The 18,665-nt window shown below is 35.8% G+C and overlaps 1 protein-coding gene across 1 annotated transcript in view; it reads left to right on the forward strand.

Moving 5' to 3' along the window:
• LOC148953797 (uncharacterized) overlaps nt 1-6,966 on the forward strand; it is an 86,305-nt gene extending 79,339 nt beyond the window's left edge. Inside the window, exon 6 of the mRNA XM_089085647.1 lies at nt 1,863-6,966. Coding sequence (XP_088941773.1) covers nt 1,863-3,016 — 1,154 coding nt within the window. The 3' untranslated portion in view covers nt 3,017-6,966. The remainder of the gene's footprint in view (nt 1-1,862) is intronic.
• The last annotated feature ends 11,699 nt before the right edge of the window (nt 6,967-18,665 follow it).

Raw genomic sequence — 18,665 nt, forward strand, 5'->3', positions numbered from 1 at the left:
TTAAAATTATATAACCAGAGGAAGAGTTGACTTTCCCCATGTCTAGAATAAATAACCTGCATTGTGATGTTATTCTATTCTAACCTGGTCATTTCATCTTTAATTATTTCACCATGTGATTGGCATGTTCTGATCAAAATTTCTGATCAAAATTAGATAATTAATAAATTTAATTAAATTGTAATTGAAAATCAGTTAAAAATAAATTAATCTAATTAAAATTAGTAATAGGTATTAGTCGTCACTTTTCACTGTTAAGTGCAGTAAAATCAATCCATTTGCCAGTTGTGCCACTTATAGACATGTTTGTTATTGGATAAGTTAGTTTGTAACAATCTCCTTTTGACTCACCAAAGTGCTAAGATCTTACAGCTCACTGCCAAATGAAATGAAGAGAGAACCTTTGATGACAATCCTATCGAAGTCCTTAAACCACTGATCAAAGTAGAATGGAGAAAGGTGTTTGCAAAAAAAAAGAAAAAAAATGGCTTAAGAAGCCAGATCAGAATCTTAAGATTTTCCTTGGTTGACCCCCCCCCCCCTCTGAAACGTTTGTCTGACTTGTAAAAATATAATTAAAATGCATAAAACGATATTTTGATGCGTTTTTTTAAATGTTTTTTGTACCCCAATCCCTCCCCGAACAAAAATCCTGGATACGCCTCCGATCTGATCGAGGATGATGGATAAGATCCCCGATCTTATGATCCGATAAGATCCGGGGATGATGGATAAGATCCCCGATCTTTGCACTTTGATAAGTAAAAAAAATATGCCTAATACCTAAATAAGAATGATACGTATAATTTTGAGTCTAATTAAGACTTTGGGTTTGCAATATTCAAAATGATACTTCTAGAAGTCGCAAGCAAGGCATTTTGGAAAAAGTTACCCCGTCCTGCATAAGTTTCTTTCATACTATCAAATCCCAATGAAAAGTACCTGGCTCAGTGGAGTATTTGATCAGTGTTGTATTTTATTGTTCACGTGCTTGGAGCCGAAAGGTATAATTAACTACCAATCCTGAAAAATTTTCCCAATTCTTTGTTAACCTTGAATTTTTTTATTTTTTTGACGCGTCTTGTGGTTTAATCGTGACTTGGATAATTTGGATTTCCCACCAAAATTAACTTAGTTTCATAATAGCTGTGATTTAAGGTACTAGACAGCTTAGCATAGTAATTTTAGTTGCCCATTAGCATCCAGATGGCAATAATGATTTTTTTTTCCTTTTTATATAAACCTATTTTCTCCCATAGTGGGATGAACAGCAATTTTTGTGAAATGCCGCTCTCTTTCTCTTCTGTCGCTTTTCTATATTTTTTTAAATAGAAAAATAATCTTATGTCTTTTCTTGGCGCTGATGTAGGATATGTCTGTACAATAGGGAGGAAGAAGGGTAGGTGTATCCATAACTGTGCAGGGATGGCAAAGGTTATTGGAAGTGATTTCCTCAAGGAAATGTTCGTGAAAACTACGTCGTATGTATAAAAAACTGGATTTTCCGGCTTAAAAACCATGTTGTTATTATTATATTGCTAGACCCTCACTCAGATTCACTCCTCCGGAGTCATTCGATAAACTCGAACTCTGGTCGTTTAAATCAGGCACGTAGAGATTTGTTTATGTTCGGAGGGGGCAGTTTTTTTTAATAATTTAAATAAGAATAACCATTAAAAATTCGGATTAAGGGGTAACCGGACCTAAAGCTCACCCCCCCCCCCAACCCTGCTCGGGTGTACGGTTTATTTGATTGAGTATGATTTGATATATAGTCACCAAGTTACATATTGTTGTTATAATTTATACTTATTTGCGTGGTATTTATTGAGGTATACTATTTGTTTTTTTTTCTTTTTCAGGGATGGGATATCAAGGTTTCCAGACTGGGCCTTCATACGTACCAAATGGGATGCGTTTACCCACATCTCCTTTTGAAATGCAACCTCCTTGGGGAGGAACTTATTTTAATTTCGAAAATACAAAGTTAGACAATGTTGTCAACCTGTCGAGACGAGCGGCGTCGCCCGAAGCCGGCAATCAGCCAAAACGATTGCGATCTCAATCTCCCGAAAGCAAAATACAGGTTCCTCCGCTCGTCCCATCGATACAAAATAATAGCGAAACTTACAAGCGAGAGTATCCGTATTATGTAAGAACTGATATGAACGGAAACGAGTCGCAGACGTGCGACAAACCGGCGCTTAAGCGACAATATACCCCGCCACATATAAAGATAGAGCCGGAATCTGATGGTGAAAGTCAAGAGACGACCGCTGAACATCAGATTGCCATTGGGCCCGATGGATATCAGGCGACGCCCTTGAATTTAAGCCCAGATGCTGATCGCAAAGTGGCTAATCACGTATGGCCAAATAAAATGGAAGAAAAGAAAAATGAAGAATTAGAGATATCCAGTGTTGTCAAAAAAGAACCTGAAAATAACTCAGGTACTGAGCCAAAAAAGACGGAAGAGATTGTGAAACCAAAGGTTGTGAAGCCCAAACCGAAACCAAGGCCTTTAGCGTTAGTACCTGATTCGGTTTTGTTTAAACCGGGTCCCCCAAGTGCATCCTCCATATCGTCTCACTCACCCCTCCCCTTAAGTCCCTTTGCATTGCTTCCCTCTTCTGCGTCATCAATTTCTGGGTCTCCTGTTTGTGCCTCTCCTCATGGACATAGTCCGTCGTCAGCCCTTCATACTCCGTTCATGGCGATTATTCCACCATCTCCTGGAGCATTTTATTACCCGTCTACATATACGCATTTAAAGACTCCAAGCTCCAATCATTTCGGGGCTCTTCATTTTTGGTCCTCACTTAGCCCTTTAGCTACAGCAAGTCCAAGGTTCTCTATTCCGCAGCTAAGTGCCGCAGCACCATCAAGCTCTTTATCAACGCCGCACGCGACTGGCTCTCATTTCACTTTCCCAACTCCGAGTGTTCCCTCGCCTAAGCCTAAGGCTCAGGAAAAGACTCATGACGAACCTAGTGAGTCCAAAGCCATCACCGCTTAGTGCCATTGTTTTGTTTTATTTTTTTTTGTAACTTTGCCGGTTTTTTCGTCGGTTATTTTGTACAATTTTAGTTGAAAATACTCGTTGATTAGTAGATACTTCTTTTTTGACTGTGATTTTTAATACGTTTTGTGGGAGTTGCAAAATTTGATTTTTTTTTTATTGTACTAAAAAGCAAAAAAAAAAGACAAAGAAAATAGCAAAGAAAAATATTTGCTATAAAATTGCTGAGATTACTCTTACTTTATACACATTTACAATTTTTTTGTTCAATGATAGTTTCAAAATTGTATTCTAATATTTCCATAGAAAAGGTAGCAAAATTACTTTCTTGAACAGTTGCTTTCCAACCTTTTTTGGCACTTTTGGAACGAAAAAATTTAAAACACCAAACCACACTAAAAAATGATGAAATGCGCTTTCTTTTTATTTTCTTACATGCGGCTTTAAAAATCTTGATACTTATTTGTACCTCAAATTCCGAAATATCTTCTATGACTAAAATTACTATTGACTAAATGACTAAAATTACTATGATTGTTATATTACTATGATTGACTAAAATTACTAAAATTACTATAAATTTACTAAATGACTAAAATTACTATGATTGTTATATTACTATGATTGTCTATGATTGTCATATTACTATGATTGACTAAAATTACTAAATGACTAAAATTACTATGACTAAAATTACTATTACTAAAATAAATCTTCTATGACTAAAATGCCATCCTAGAGTGAAGTTCGATCTAAAATAGATAAAAGGGAGTAATTAAATAGTTGTTGACTCATACCTGAAATGATTTTTGCTTGTCTGTTTAACTTGGACATGTTTCCAGTAATTTCTTTGATGGGGGCGGCAAGGTTAGTTTGGAAAACAGTTACGACAGACAAATTGTATGAAAAGTATATGAACTATTGGTGAAAATCATGAAATTTTCTGATTATTGGAAAAGGAAGCTCAGCCCCCCTCCCTTTTTAAACCTCAGGTTTGAATCCTGCTTACAAATTTGCCGGAGTCTTGTAATAACAGGTGCTAGGTTTTTTTTTTACAAGTTTTGACTTGTGCTCATACTTCTTCTAGAATTAATTAAGTGGTTAATTAATGGTCTATAATTAAGTGGACTTTTTGAAGTCTTTCGATCCGTTTAGAAATTTCTCAGACCTTTTTAATCAATTCAGTAGGACTGTCAATAATATATATTTCATCCAATTCTAAATCTCCTCATGTCTGCAAGTATTATTTTTTGCACTTAAATGGTTTTGAATTTGAGCGACCAGTGCGAGACTGAAATTAAACGATAAAATATTAAGCCTGAAGTAACCTTCGATAGAAACTTTGAAAATAATTTTTTTCTATTTACCCTTTCCTCCAACATTTCTACCCTTATTATAAATTTTTTTCCCTCCCCCTCTTTTAAATCATGAAAATATTCCTCCGAGAACTAGTTTTTCTATATAATGCTGGTAAGAAATCCTCAAACCACCCCCAACCAACCAAAGGTCTTTTGGTAAATTGTTATTTAAATTTAATGTCACTATTTATTATATCTTAAACAGCTTTTACTTATGAATGTTCACGTATTGGTCACCTTCTTGTAAGTTCATGATTCTCTTTTAAAGCTAAGTAGCTTTTATTTATGTCATAGCACGTAGAAATGTAGCATAAATATTTTTAAAGGAAGTTTAGTCTCGAGAAATTGAAAAAAAAAATATTTGGAAATTATATATTTGTTTAATCAAATGGTCGTTAATGTTAATTATAATGTTTAAATAAAAAAAGGAATATGAATTTAAAGAAATCTTCTTGTGGTGATCATGGCTTGGGAAAAATTCATAATATCTGCTTTTAAGTTTTTTTTTTTTATTGTTTGACAAAAATGTGGGATTTTATCTTCAAATTATTACTACATACTTCGTTTATCAATGCCGTTGTCAAAAAGACCCGACGGTTTCACATCCCCCCTCCAAGACCTTTTGAGGCAGTATAGTGATGTTTTGCATTTGCGACAGGTAAATTTTAGCACATTAATTATAAGAAGTGGTATCACAAAATATAAATGTTGAATATCGAACAATTTCACAGTTTATAACAATCGATATAGCAGGGTTGAGAACAATATATATATAACGCCGAATCCTGCTTCACGTTCGGCAAGCATAATTCAACCCAGTGTGTATAATATCTGCTAACAAAACTATGATCAATAATAAGATTTTAATAAAGTTAAATATAAGTAATTAAGGTTTAAAAACTTTTATAAAATGTAAAAACAAACACCATGATTAATTTTATCCTCCAATAAGTTTTTACACCGACAAATTTTAGCAACAAATTGAAAACTATATAAAAATGTGCACCGAAACGCCTTCCGAGTTTCCTGTACGAGATACACTGTGTATATGTCATATATACTATAAATATTTAGTATAAATTCTGAATATTTAAGATACATTATGTGCATGTAATAGATATTGTGCATAATCTTTTCCCTCTATTGCAACAAATTCCCTCTGTCTTAAATTAATTTTAATTTATTATTATCAGCGGCAAAGTCCCATCGAATTGACTATGAAGAATTTGTCGTTGGGAGATTGGGTGTGTGCTATCTGCCCAGTTAGTTCAAGTAGAGCTACCAAACCTTAATCTTTCCCCCAAGAATTCAGTCTTGGGCTCGGTATCGTCGGAAAATTGTAAATTTTTCCACAAGCCTGGGATTTTCTGGTCATTTAACAGCCCTGAGTTCGAGGCTGAATAGTTAGTGGGTTGTTCAGCACAAATTGTGCTGAAGACTGTTTTAACAAAAGTTGTTAAAAATTAGGAGCAGGCACGTACCCAGAAAAATTCTTTTCTGGGGGTGATCAGAAGTTCCAGGCGGAATAATAACAAAAAAATGGATAATTTGAGCAGAGAGTGCCCAGAAATTCAACAAAATTTAGGGTTTAATGCTCAATAAGACGAAAATATGTACTAGAATTTCAAGGGAGCATTTCAATTTCTCTGATATAAATATCTGAAGCTGTGCCTGTCATTATGCTTTGCAGTGTTGTCCATAGCCATGGCTGTATCTACGGGAGAATACCCAATTTTCCCCAAATTACCGCTAACGAATATTAATGAGTTATATTTCATGTTAACATTCGCTTATTTACGAACATTGATTTGTGGGTAGATTTTGGAAAACTCATTTATCTTTTGATAAAACTCGGGAAAACCCTGGGGAATAGCGGACAGTCGAAGCACTGGTATATCATAAAATTCAGTGACATAGCTTTTGGTGGGCTTTTGGATGAATAGTCTTTTTTCCTTCTTAATTTCCTTCTTTCCTTCTTTTTTCCCCTCTTTTTTCCTCGCACATTTATTGTAATGCTTATTTCTTAATTATTATTGTTTATAATTATTATTATTATTAAAATTTATTGTACGCTTATTTGCTCAAGATGATATACTTCTTTCATTTGCGCCATGACAATCTTTTTTCTCGTATTTTTCATCATATATTAGTATTTCATGTAATAGATGATATTTAAGCCATGTGTGAGTATAGAGAATAATGTCCTAAATATCTAAAACGCCCTAAAAAGAGTACGTGGGCTCAAGAAATAATATTCAGTAGAATGAATTCGGATCTAATCTAATTACGAAACTCTTTAATGAGATTTAGTTTGAATATATTTACGTTCGTGAACAAATATTGAATGTTGAAAATAGCAGGATTTTTTTTAATGCAAGAAGCTTTGGTGGAAATGAAGGAAAAATGTGTATCTTTGATTCCAAGGCCGTATCCCGGGGGGAGGGGGTTACCCGGTTTGACCCCCCCCCCCAAAAAAAAAAACTTTTTGACCGAGTCGAAAATAAGTCGAAAATTAGTAAAACCCAGGTAAAAATCAGTAAAATTAGTCGAAAACTGAGTCAAAAATTAGTAACCCCCCCCCCCCGAAAAAGTAAAAAATTAGTACCCCCCCCCCCCCCCCCCGAAAAAAAATCCTGGATCCGCCCTTGTTTGATTCTACGAAGTTTACATTTAGAAACAAAAGTAGTTAATAAGTTGTCAATATTATTCTTAAAATAAATACAATGTTTCAATAGTTCTTCTACGTAAAAGTTTGTTTTGTTAAAGTTGGGTTTTCTGACACACCTGATTTAATCCGAAAATTTAATTATATACCGGTTACCAGGTCTATTTAATAACCGAATTTAATTAAAACAAATAATTAGTGATCATTAATGATAATTTAGTCCCGGAACACCCTAGTATATTGCTGGGATTTTTTTGGCAAGAAATTGAAAATAATGTTCAGATCGCGTTTTATTTATTTTTACTTACTTTTACTTGTTTGAATTTTTTATTTATTCTTTTTGTACACTAATGTTCATAATCAACAAATGATAACCCTGTCAAAAAAAAAAAATTATGGTCGCGGGTTTAAGGTTGGAGGAAGCCCTTTCAAGATGCATAGAAACTTTCCTGGAATCTCACCAAATTGTCGGTTAACAAGAAAAAGATTTTTGCGGATTTTTTTTCGCGAGTCATTTTCAAAAAAATGCAAATTGCTCTTTCCGAGTTGAAGCTCTATTCACACCTATACCTGATTTGTTTTTTTTTTGGGGGGGGGGGAGGATTCGCAGACTTGAAAAACGTTAAAAATAGGATGAATTCAAGGCCGTATTCAGGGGATGGCTTAAGGGGTTTGGACACATTCCCTGAAATGTATGGCCGACTGGTAAAAATGTAATAAAAATACTACATTTTTGATTTTTTTTGAACCCGCTCCCTCCCCCAACAAAAATCTTAGATACGGGCACGTATGGATTATACGAAGAATATCAGAAGCTGCAGGAATAATTCAACGATCTTTGTAACGGCCGATCATGAATTGTAGCCTTATTTTTTAATAAAAAGAAATACGACTGGACCAATAACTATACCATGAAGTTTTACCTTCCAGTGTTAGTAAAGAAATTGACCGATGTCGACAGTAATGATTAATGTTTAATTTTGGGTACTTGATCGGAGACGATAATTTATTTACGCTTTCCCATGTAACGGAACACCGAAGCCTAATTCTCAAAGTGAATTTTTGAGATTAGAATCTGAAATCTCGGTGATATTTGCGTTTTTGTGTGATAGCCACGAATCACTTTTTTTTATTTTTCAGCGTTTTAATTATGATTTACTTAGCGGCAGCCTTTTGTAATTACTTCTTTATATTCGTTCAATTAAGGCTAAAAAGTGGGATTTTAATGATGTAATAAGTATTGACTTTTTCCTTAATTTTGAAAACTTTTCATCCAAAGATATTGAAGAGAACTTTCAATTTAGGGTTGCTGGGTCGCCACAAGGTCGTGTCTGAATATTCCGAACAACTGAGATAAATTTTTTTAAAACCTTTTGATAAGCTGTTCTCAATTGGAGGATCAGTGGGGCAATGTTTGTCCATACATACTTCGATACTCCTGTTCTATGCTGTCCTGTTACCAGTCGCGGTTCTGGCCTCTTGCTCCCGGGGCAAAATCTTATTAAGCCCCCCCCCCCCCGTCTCCCAAAAATTTTAAGGCCAAATTTTAACAAAATGTTTGTTTAATAACAAAATTATTTTCGATGTTTTAATAAATTAATAATGATGATTTTAGTTTGATTGTTATTTTTCAATTATTTTTTAATTTATTTTTGTTTTATTAATCAATTTATTAACTAATTTCATTTCTTAACTACACCTACTTTATTTTAGCAAAAATAAAATTTCAAAAATTACTAAATGATTATGACCATTAGATTTTTATTTGAAATTTGGCGCCCCTAAAATATCTTCCATGGGAACTGCCAAGCATGGTAGAATTGTGTGTCACACGAGGAATTGTGAGATATACACCATGTTTCAGGAAGTAGCCATCCCCTCGGGTTTTTGACAATCGTCTTATAAGCGTTAAGATACCAGATACGATTGACATCGAGGTCTTGAACATAAATCCTCCTACAGGCTATATGTTGAACTAAGTTGGAAATTGAGAAATATTTTAATTAATAAATATTGGTTTATGACCTTTGGAAGTATTGTGCATACCCCCCCCCCTTGTGTCACACCATAATTTTTTCCCCTTCAGAATACCTAGCCTGGTCATAATCAACACAAAAATCACACATGTATTTTCGAGTATTTGAATTTCTAAGGAACGCTGAATCATGTGCCAAATTGAAATTAGAGGGATGATGCTCCTCCTCTGTTACAATAGCAGAGAATTGGAACAGTTCGGCTTGGCATGCAATCTGAAAGTGGGTTGGGTTGAATAGCCCAGGCTTTGAATAAAATGTTACGTTCTTGTGATTTGCTAGAACAGTCTTCTTAAGTGCTTCCAGGACATTTTGTCACACCCAAAATCGATGTACGTAATTATATGATGTTTTCAAAACTTTACAAGAAACTTTAAGTACAATTTGTGAAATTTTCCATAGGAGCAGTGTTTTTTTTTACTGGGCAGAGGGAGGCTCAAAAGCAAGTGGAAATCCATAAGACGACTGTGTAACTGAACAATTTAGCTTCATTTTGGTATATATCACAGGGAACTTTCTCTTTTCCTCTGGGGGGGGGGGGGGGTTAAGTATGAACAAAAATCCGTAGAATAATTATGTAGCGGAGCATGGCTTCATTCTGGTATATATTCAATGAAATTATCTTTCTTCCTGGTTAGAGGGAAGGGGGGGGGGGTTGAAAATAAAAAAAATCCGTAAAGACTATGTACTTGAACAATGTAGGTTCATTTTGATATATAGCAGCCAAAAACTATCTAACAGGTTAATCTGGAGGCATGACCCCCCCCCCCTCAATTTTATCTCAAGAATACCTTTGAAGTTGTTTTCAGCGGATTAAGGTCCATTAAAAAAAAAAAAAACATTTTGAAAATGTATTTTGATAAAGCCCTGATAATATATTGTGTAGATTACACATGTAACGTGCCCGGACACCCAAAAGACCTAACTGGCATAAGAATAGGCAGATACGATGCTGCTGATATAATGTGCTGCTTCTTGATGTGCAGATATGATGCTGCTGTGCAATTTACGCATATAATAAATTTGTATTTAGTTACCCGAATGTGACACCAAACATTTCGGTGTATTGAAGGGACTAATCCTACTTTGGAGATTTAATATGTTATGATTCTCTAAATTGCTGTTTACATTGAACGATGATTTACAAGAATTATATATATATTGATTTTAAATTATGACAGCTAATAAACAGTAGTTTCAAAGTATAGTAGGAATTTTGGTACAATCCCACTAGGCCGGTGCCTAGGTCGCATTGGAATATAGCTAATTAAGAGGATAACCAATTCTGCTAATTACTGTGAAAATTTTTCAATCTTTCAAGGAATTAGAAACTGCTTTTTATTGGTTTATTACTTGGACGCCACCGGGTATGAGCCAGGTCGATGTTCCTCTGGGAAAGAAGAAGACATTTATAAAAAGAGTAAATGAGGAATCCTCCAATTTTAGTCCTATTAAAAAAGCAACTAGTAATCCCCCCCTCCTGGAAAAATTTCGAGGTGGCGCTCTAGGTTGATTATCGCCATGACTTTGGATCTTGTGATAGAAATTTTGTTTCGAAGTGCCTTTTAATAATGCCTTGTTAATATAAAACTTGTAATTGACCTATTTGTGTATGGTCAATGGGACCAGTTGTTATTTTGTGTGCTTTCGAAGTTTTAAGCTTTTGTGGTATTTATATCATGTGAATAAAAAGATTTTTGACAATTTTAGTTTGTCTCTGTTTCTTGTGGAATACTTTCTAGAGTATATTTTTTACTTTTGAAATTTATTATTCCCTCTTCAGCATAATTCATCCATATGAAAATATTTCGTCGGAGAAAATGTCCTGTTGCAACTAAATAACGAATTGGTAACTTAATTCCGATTGTCCAACACACTGGTACACAATTTTACCGGAGGGGGTTAACGTAGGTATAACTGAGCGGAAGTTACACATGGAGAAAAAGGCGCTCAAGTCTCCAGTATAAAGAAAATCTCGGTATTCTCCTGCTGAAGAATATATATCCAGTTCTCAACATGGTTACTCAGTTATTTTGTATATCTACAATGAACTTTTTATAGGACACGTTTCCTCTGTATTAGTAGGTATAATAGTATATATTTTTAATACATTCAGTCAGAAACAAAAGAAGGATTTTCAGTGAAAAACAAAACAAAAATCAAACATTCTAACCTCAACAACGCCTGTGGGTAAGGGGGGGGGCACAATGCCAGAATTCTGCTTGGTTCAAAATAACCAGACAGACAAAAATGTTTGTGAAAACCTTAATAAAACAGACCTTATGAACACGCAAGCCCTTGACTGAGTTTTTTTTTATACTGGGGGTGGGGATTAACAGTAAAAATATCTAGATTCTTTTCAAGCTTTCAGGGATATGAATTGATTGCCACGTGCGTCACAAGGGGGGGGGGGGCTTCAGACCCGTGTAAGTATGATTCAAAGTTTGCCAGAATCTAATCTAACTGTTATATTTTCTCAATTTCAGAGGCTTATCTCAAAGGTAGCAAGTTTTCACCTTTTAGTTAGAAAGGTTCACTACAAGCAGTGCCAATCGGGAAGGGCATTGTCCCCCTAGATTCCCCCCTTAGATTTCGGTAACTACCTTTTTCTTGATAGTCACATTGGAAAATACCCTTTTTGGTATTTTCAGTGGGAAAACGAAGAAAAAAAAATGTTCCCTAGTTCTATCTTGAAATATGTACTTTGCCCGCCGATATTTTCATGAATCGGCGCCAGTGCCCACTATGGCCGAAATATCAAATGACAGTGAGTCTGGGGAGCCTGTGGTTAAACAGTTTCCAACGAAACATCTGAATTTCATATGCCCTGCGTGGCGGATAACGCCTAGTCCTGGAGCAAGTCAAGCAAATGTCATTCTTATCATTGTCATCTTTATCATCACCGTCGTCATCGTCAATTTAATCACCGTCGACATCATCAATCGCATAGCTATTATTATTGACATTTTCATTGTTTCTGACTTTATTGGAATTAGACCCCGGCGCTGCGCCGATGAGGGAAGACCGGTGGCGGCGGGGCCAAAACAAGCGCACCGCGCCGCCGGTAAGATGTCGGCGGCCCGCCGCCGGTAAGTTGTGGGGGGCGCGCCGCCGGCGCGATCAATGTTGACAGCAAACATTAATGTTTTCATCAGTCTTTCTCAAATCAGAGCTTAAATTTATAACAGATTCGAGCCTAATCATGAGCTCAAAACTTCACAAGTCGCTGGCTGGAAATTGGTCTTCTTTGTTATTCATCAAGAAAAGTAGAAATCTCGTTGAAACGAATTGACTATGGAGTTTCAGAATCCTTGCTTGCTAGTTGAAATATCTATTAGCTAAATATTCTTAACATAAATAACTACTAGATTTGGTAGTTTTTTTTCATCACTAGATGCTGCATGCAAACTTCAAATACATTATCACAAAATTCGTCATGTATCTGGGTAAAAACTTGGAATGTAAGTTTGAACTTAAAAGCTTAATTTTTTCATAATGCCCTTTGCCAATATCTGTTTTGTCACCTTTAAAACAGTTGAAATGGGCGACTTTGATATTGATGTTTTTTTTTATTTGATCTTTTAGATTCCTGAAAAGCCTTCCTTGTATTAAAAACTGGTTTTTAATAACAATTAAAAAAAAAACATCAAGTATAACTCACGAAAATCTGTTGGACAAAAAGTCAAGGTACTATCACTCAAATATAATAACTCCCTGTACTCATGGATACCATCTTGATAGGATACCGTCTCTGCTTTAAATTAAAAAAAAAATAACTTTTTGGCATCCCTGCTTTGAATAAAAAAAATCAAGATATTATCATTTCCCTAACCCCCCCCCCTCTGGATTTTTTGGCATCCCTGCTTTGAATAAAAAAAATCAAGGTACTATCACTTAAATATAATAACTCCCTATGCCCCCCCCCCCCTCTGAATACCATCTTGATAGGATACCATCTCTGCTTTAAATTAAAAAAATAATTAATTTTTAACATCCCTGTTTTCAATAAAAAAATTCAAGATATTATCATTTAAATATAAGAATTCTTTACCCCCCCCCCCTTCTGGATACCACCTTGATAGGATACCGTCTCTGCTTTAAATAAAGAAAAAAAAATAGCTTTTTGGCATCCCTGCTTTCAGTAAAAAAAAAAAATCAAGGTATTATAACTTAAATAAAATAACTCCCTATGCCCCCCCCTCTCTGGGTACCATATTGATAGGAAACAGTCTCTGCTTTAAATTAAAAAAATAATAATTACCTTGTTGGCATCCCTGCTTTCAAAAAAATCGCGTTCTTATACTTTCAATATGATAGCTCCCTAACCCCCCCCCTCTGGATACCACCTTAATAGGATGTTGTCTCTGCTTTAAATTAAAAAAAAAAAAACTTTGGCATCCCTGCTTTCAATTAAAAAAAATTCGAGATATTATCATTTAAATGTAATACCTCCCTACCCCCCCTCTGGATACCACCTTGATAGGATACCGTCTCAGCTTTACATTAAAAAAATAATTTACTTAATAATTAACTAGGTCACTATATGGTTCAAACAAACACGAGAAATAATGTTAAACTTGAAAAAAAAATTTAGGGTATGAGTAAAGGGGTACAAAGACAACAATAAAAATGTCGAAATTATTCAGATATACCTCAAGCTGTTGGAAAACTGAGTCATAGATTCGCCGTGGCATTCAATAAGATCCAAAGAATCTAATTAAAAGGGAGCACACACAAAAACCAAATTATGCCAGTAGCCTGTGAGAAATCGCAAAATACCCAAGACAATGAACAAGTGCGAATGGGAGATCCTGGGTCTATCAAAATATTTCAAAGGTTTCCCAGTAAATTTGATAGTATTTTTTTCCATCTCCGCTTTAAATGAAAAAAATAAATATCTTTTTGGCATCCCTGCTTTCAATAAAATAACTGGTTATTAAATTCACCTGTAGAAACGATCTTTCTGCTACCAATTTCAATATCCAACTGTAGTGAATGTAGTGAATGCGTTATATATTTCTATTCAACTTGAAAATGAAATTCTTGACTACGAGTGATGTAAGGACTTGTAATTGGGAAACTGCATTCGATATTATTTAAACTCTTTTCATAAAGACGATACTTTTTTTGTCAACATATGAAGAACTGTGTATATTGCAATATTTGCAATACAATTGCACATTGCATCTGTCTGGTTCTTATGCAAAGTAATAAAAGAGACGAAAATTGACGAACCAGAGAGTAGTGAAGAATTATGGTATGCAAAGTAATATTTGGCAGGGAAAGTCACTGGTGGTAAATCGCGAGGGGTGGCACCGTGATAGCGTGATTTTCTGGGATTCGGGGAACCAAATTTTTTTGGGGGGTGACTCATAGATTATCGGGGAAATACCCGAAAATTCGAGGATAGTGCAAGCCCTGCTTGATTTCTAATCAGGAAAATCGAAATACAAAACCACACGAAAAGGAAAAGCTCCGACTTTGCGGTTGACGCAAAAAAGAATTGCCGCAAAACTAATCTAAAGTCGACCGAACGCCGCCGCCTTTGCCGGCGGCGGCGAGCCGGTGGCGTTGCGACACTTCGGCGGTGGTTGACCGGGCCTCTCGTCGGCGGCGTTGATCCACCGGCGCGGCGCCGGGGTCTAATTGGAATCATGAGCACCAGCGTTATCATCTTCCTTGTCTATGTCGTTGTCGGGACCATTATCACCTGCTGCAAGTACTATGGACGCCCAAAAGGCATATAGACTGAAAATGGTCCATTTATGCTGCTAGTTAGGGGTCAGGGGGATGCCCCTTCCCTTCCTGGAAAACAAGAAGACAATTAAAAAAACATCAAAAACAGAAAACCAGAAATACTCCCATTAAAATTGAGGTTGAAACAAAAAAGTAGTAGTTTCCGCCCCACCCCCTTTCAAAAAATACTTTCAGGCGGTATAGCTCTCCTTGAAAAAAGTCGTTTCACAAACACAATTGTTCAATGTTTTATCGAAAACAAATTTGAAATGAGGATTCGGTAGATATGGGAGGAGCTGTCGTACGAAAAGAAAATAAGATGGGAAAAGCCCCTAAGATTGAATGTTGTCGATGGTATACTAAACTATACATTAAAACAGGTCTTGGCAGAATGTCCAGAAGAATGACTTTTTATGGAATACTAAAAAAATCATGAATTTTTTTTGTCTTCTTAATGACGTAATAGCTGTCATATCAAAATTATATCCAAAGAGTTCAAGGAAGAGCACACACTGGTTAAAGAAAAAAGGTGAAAAAAATACCTCATGCTTTTTTTCGTAATTCTCCTTTGAATAGCAATAAAATGAAATATGAATTGCGCCGTGTCAGTGGTTTGAGCCGAAAGGGAATAGGTGTGTTGTCACCACCGATAACCAGCAATGGCAATGGCGGATCCAGAAAAGGGGGGGGGACGCCCCCCCCTAATTTAGTCTAAAGTAGTGTAATATACTTAATTAACGCAAGTTTGCGTTAATTAAACTTGCTCCTAACACAAGTTTATCGGATCAACCTATTTTGCGCCCCCCTGAATAAATCCTGGATCCGCCCCTGAGCAATGGCCATAAGTTTGGGGATTAGTTCGACAACTTTTTGTTTCTGTGTTTTCTGGCTTTTGTTGGACTTCAGAGCCCAGTTACATGTAGATTAATAGATTGAGGAGCAGGGGGAAGGACAATCGTCTATCACCGCATAATAATGTATGATTTTAGCAGTGATGGTTCTGGTCTCTTGCGCAAGGGGTAAAATTTTGATTAGCACCCCACCCTCCCCAACCTTTCTCCCACAGAATTTTAAGGCCAAATTTTTGAACATTAGGAAAATCGCTTTATGTCTAAGCACAGTGTTCATGAGCTATTACTTCTGTATTGAAGGGCGTATCCCTTTTTTCGGGGGTGGGGTACAACAAAACTTCAAAAACGTAAAAAAATTTGCTTATATGCATTTTTTATGTGTTTTTATGATTCGGACCACAATTTGGGCGGAAAGGGCTCAAAACTGGAATCCTCCCCCCTCCTGTATTGCCTACGTACCTAATAATTTACATTTCGAAGGGGGAATTTCAGCAATGCCCCTAAGATTAAGTGAATTATACAGAAAATAAGGGGAAATATCTGAATGTTTAGGAGGAAGAATTCCATCGGCCCCTTCTTAAATTTCTAACGTGAACCATCTATATGAACACAAGGAGAATTGGTTTTATTTCTATGCACAATATTTATGAACTATTTCTTCTGTATTGAAGGACGTATCCTTTTATCAGGGGGGGGGGGGACTTAAAAAATGCAAGAAAGTTTGCTTATATGCATTTTTGATGTGTTTTACGAGTCGGGCCACAATTTTGGGGGAAGGGGCTCAAAAATGGTACCCTCCCCCCTCGTATTGCCTAGGCACCTAATGGTTTATACAAAAAAGGTTACATTATTATCTGGCATGTTTATTTGAATCTATTTCGAGGGGGTGCACATTTCGAAGGGAGAATTTCAGCAACACCCCTAAGATTAAGTGAATTATATAGAAAATATGGGGAAATATCTGAACGGCCTAACTGTAACAATATTTACAACAGTAGTTCGAGTTTGAGATCGAGGTCAATAGAAAGCAAGGCTACAAGACTAAGCAAAAAATTTCTTAATCACGTAGAAACTAAATTAAAAAAGGAAAAGAAGGCATACTTTGTTATAGGAAAAGGAGGATTACTTCGTAATAGTTCCATGGTAACAAGTGTGCTTCAGTTTCATTGGTTTATGTTTATGGCCATTCTTTTGTAAGCCTGTCAATTTTTAAGCGCCTGTCAGAAAGGGAAGCTACATAACCCCACATCTCTGAAACGTGATTGGCTCTGCTGTTTGTCTGTGCTAATTTATAAGCCGGTAATAACAACGGAAATCTAATTCCACCTGGTCAGTTATCCTGTGTGAAATTTATATCCGGTAAAAAGAATAAAGTTTTTGTCGCAAGATTGTAAAAGTAGTTCCCCTTGTTCTTTTGTGATGAAATTACGTTGGGTTTATAATGGGATAAAACTAAATTTAAATTAATTGAAGCTGAATCGTATGGGCATCTGTGAAAAGGCATGCCCATAATATCACGTATCACCCTTGAAAGTGCTTATTCACTTTGTACCACTTTCATTATTTTTTACCATTTACTACAAATGTTTGTTGCTGTAACCCAAATCACATTCATATTCCCGTTACTCCATCCGTAAGGTTGGGGTTTAATTCTGTGGCTGCGTGGCATGTTCAGTAGAATAGTCACCTGAATTCAATCCAAGATGCTATTTATTTGCCACTTAAAAAAAAAATGTTTAAGTACCAAGGACATCCAAAATAAAACATTTTTGCCCCCCCCCCCCTGGAACCATCCTAGTTTCATACCTGGAAACCGCGATTTTCTAAGATTTTTTGTTTATAATGGGATAAAACTAAATTTAAATGAATTGAAATGGAATCGTATGGGCATCTGTGAAAAGGCATGCCTCTAATATCACGTATCACCCTTGAAAGTGCTTATTTACTTTGTACCACGTTCATTATTTTTTTTACTATGTATTACGAATGTTTGTTGCTGTAACCCAAATCACATTCATATTCCCGTTACTCCATCCGTAAGGTTGGGGTTTAATTCTGTGGCTGCGTGGCATGTTCATTAGAATAGTCACCTGAATTCAATCCAAGATGCTATTTATTTGCCACTTTAAAAAAAATGTTTAAGTACCAAGGACATCCAAAATAAAACATTTCCCCCACCCCTGGAACCATCCTAGTTTCATACCTGGAAACCGCGATTTTCTAAGATTTTTGGTTTATAATGGGATAAAAATAAATTTAAATTAATTGAAATGGAATCGTATGGGCATCTGTGAAAAGGCATGCCTCTAATATCACGTATCACCCTATGAAAGTGCTTATTTACTTTGTACCACGTTCATTATTTTTTTACCATGTATTACGAATGTTTGTTGCTGTAACCCAAATCACATTCATATTCCCGTTACTTCATCCGTAAGGTTGGGTTTTAATTCTATGGCTGCGTGGCATGTTGATTGGAATAGTCATGTGAATTCAATCCAAGATGCTATTTATTCGCCACTTAAAAAAAATGTTTAAGTACCAAGGACATCAAAATAAAACATTTTTGCCCCCCCTCCTCGAACCATCCTAGTTTCATACCTGGAAACCGGGATTTTCTAGGATGTTTCTTTTGGTTGTTTCAAACTTAAGAAGTTTTAAGGACAAAATCACATTATCGTCAGTGTTGCCACGTTAAACCATGGAAATACAGAGGCAAAACTAAACACTTTTTTTGACAACGCTTTTCGTCCGTAAAAATTCGAAAATCAACAATCTTTTGATTCCTAAAGTCAAGTAGCCTATACCTTATAAGTAAACCTTTAAAGTCTTAAGCTACTTGGTCCTATGTGTTAAATCTTAAGCTCCTATGTCTTGTTCGCTTATTTTTATCCAATTTTCCCCACTTTCTTCTTTTTTTCTGAATTTGATGGCCGTTACGACCAGAAACTCCATACTGACATATTTCTATTAGAAATCGCATTCTCGATTTTCCTAATTTGT

The sequence above is a fragment of the Artemia sp. Qi Xiang Cuo genome, chromosome 3 (genome assembly GCF_049724085.1).
Source record: "Artemia sp. Qi Xiang Cuo chromosome 3, ASM4972408v1, whole genome shotgun sequence".
In the NCBI taxonomy this organism is placed as follows: Eukaryota; Metazoa; Arthropoda; class Branchiopoda; order Anostraca; family Artemiidae; genus Artemia; species Artemia sp. Qi Xiang Cuo.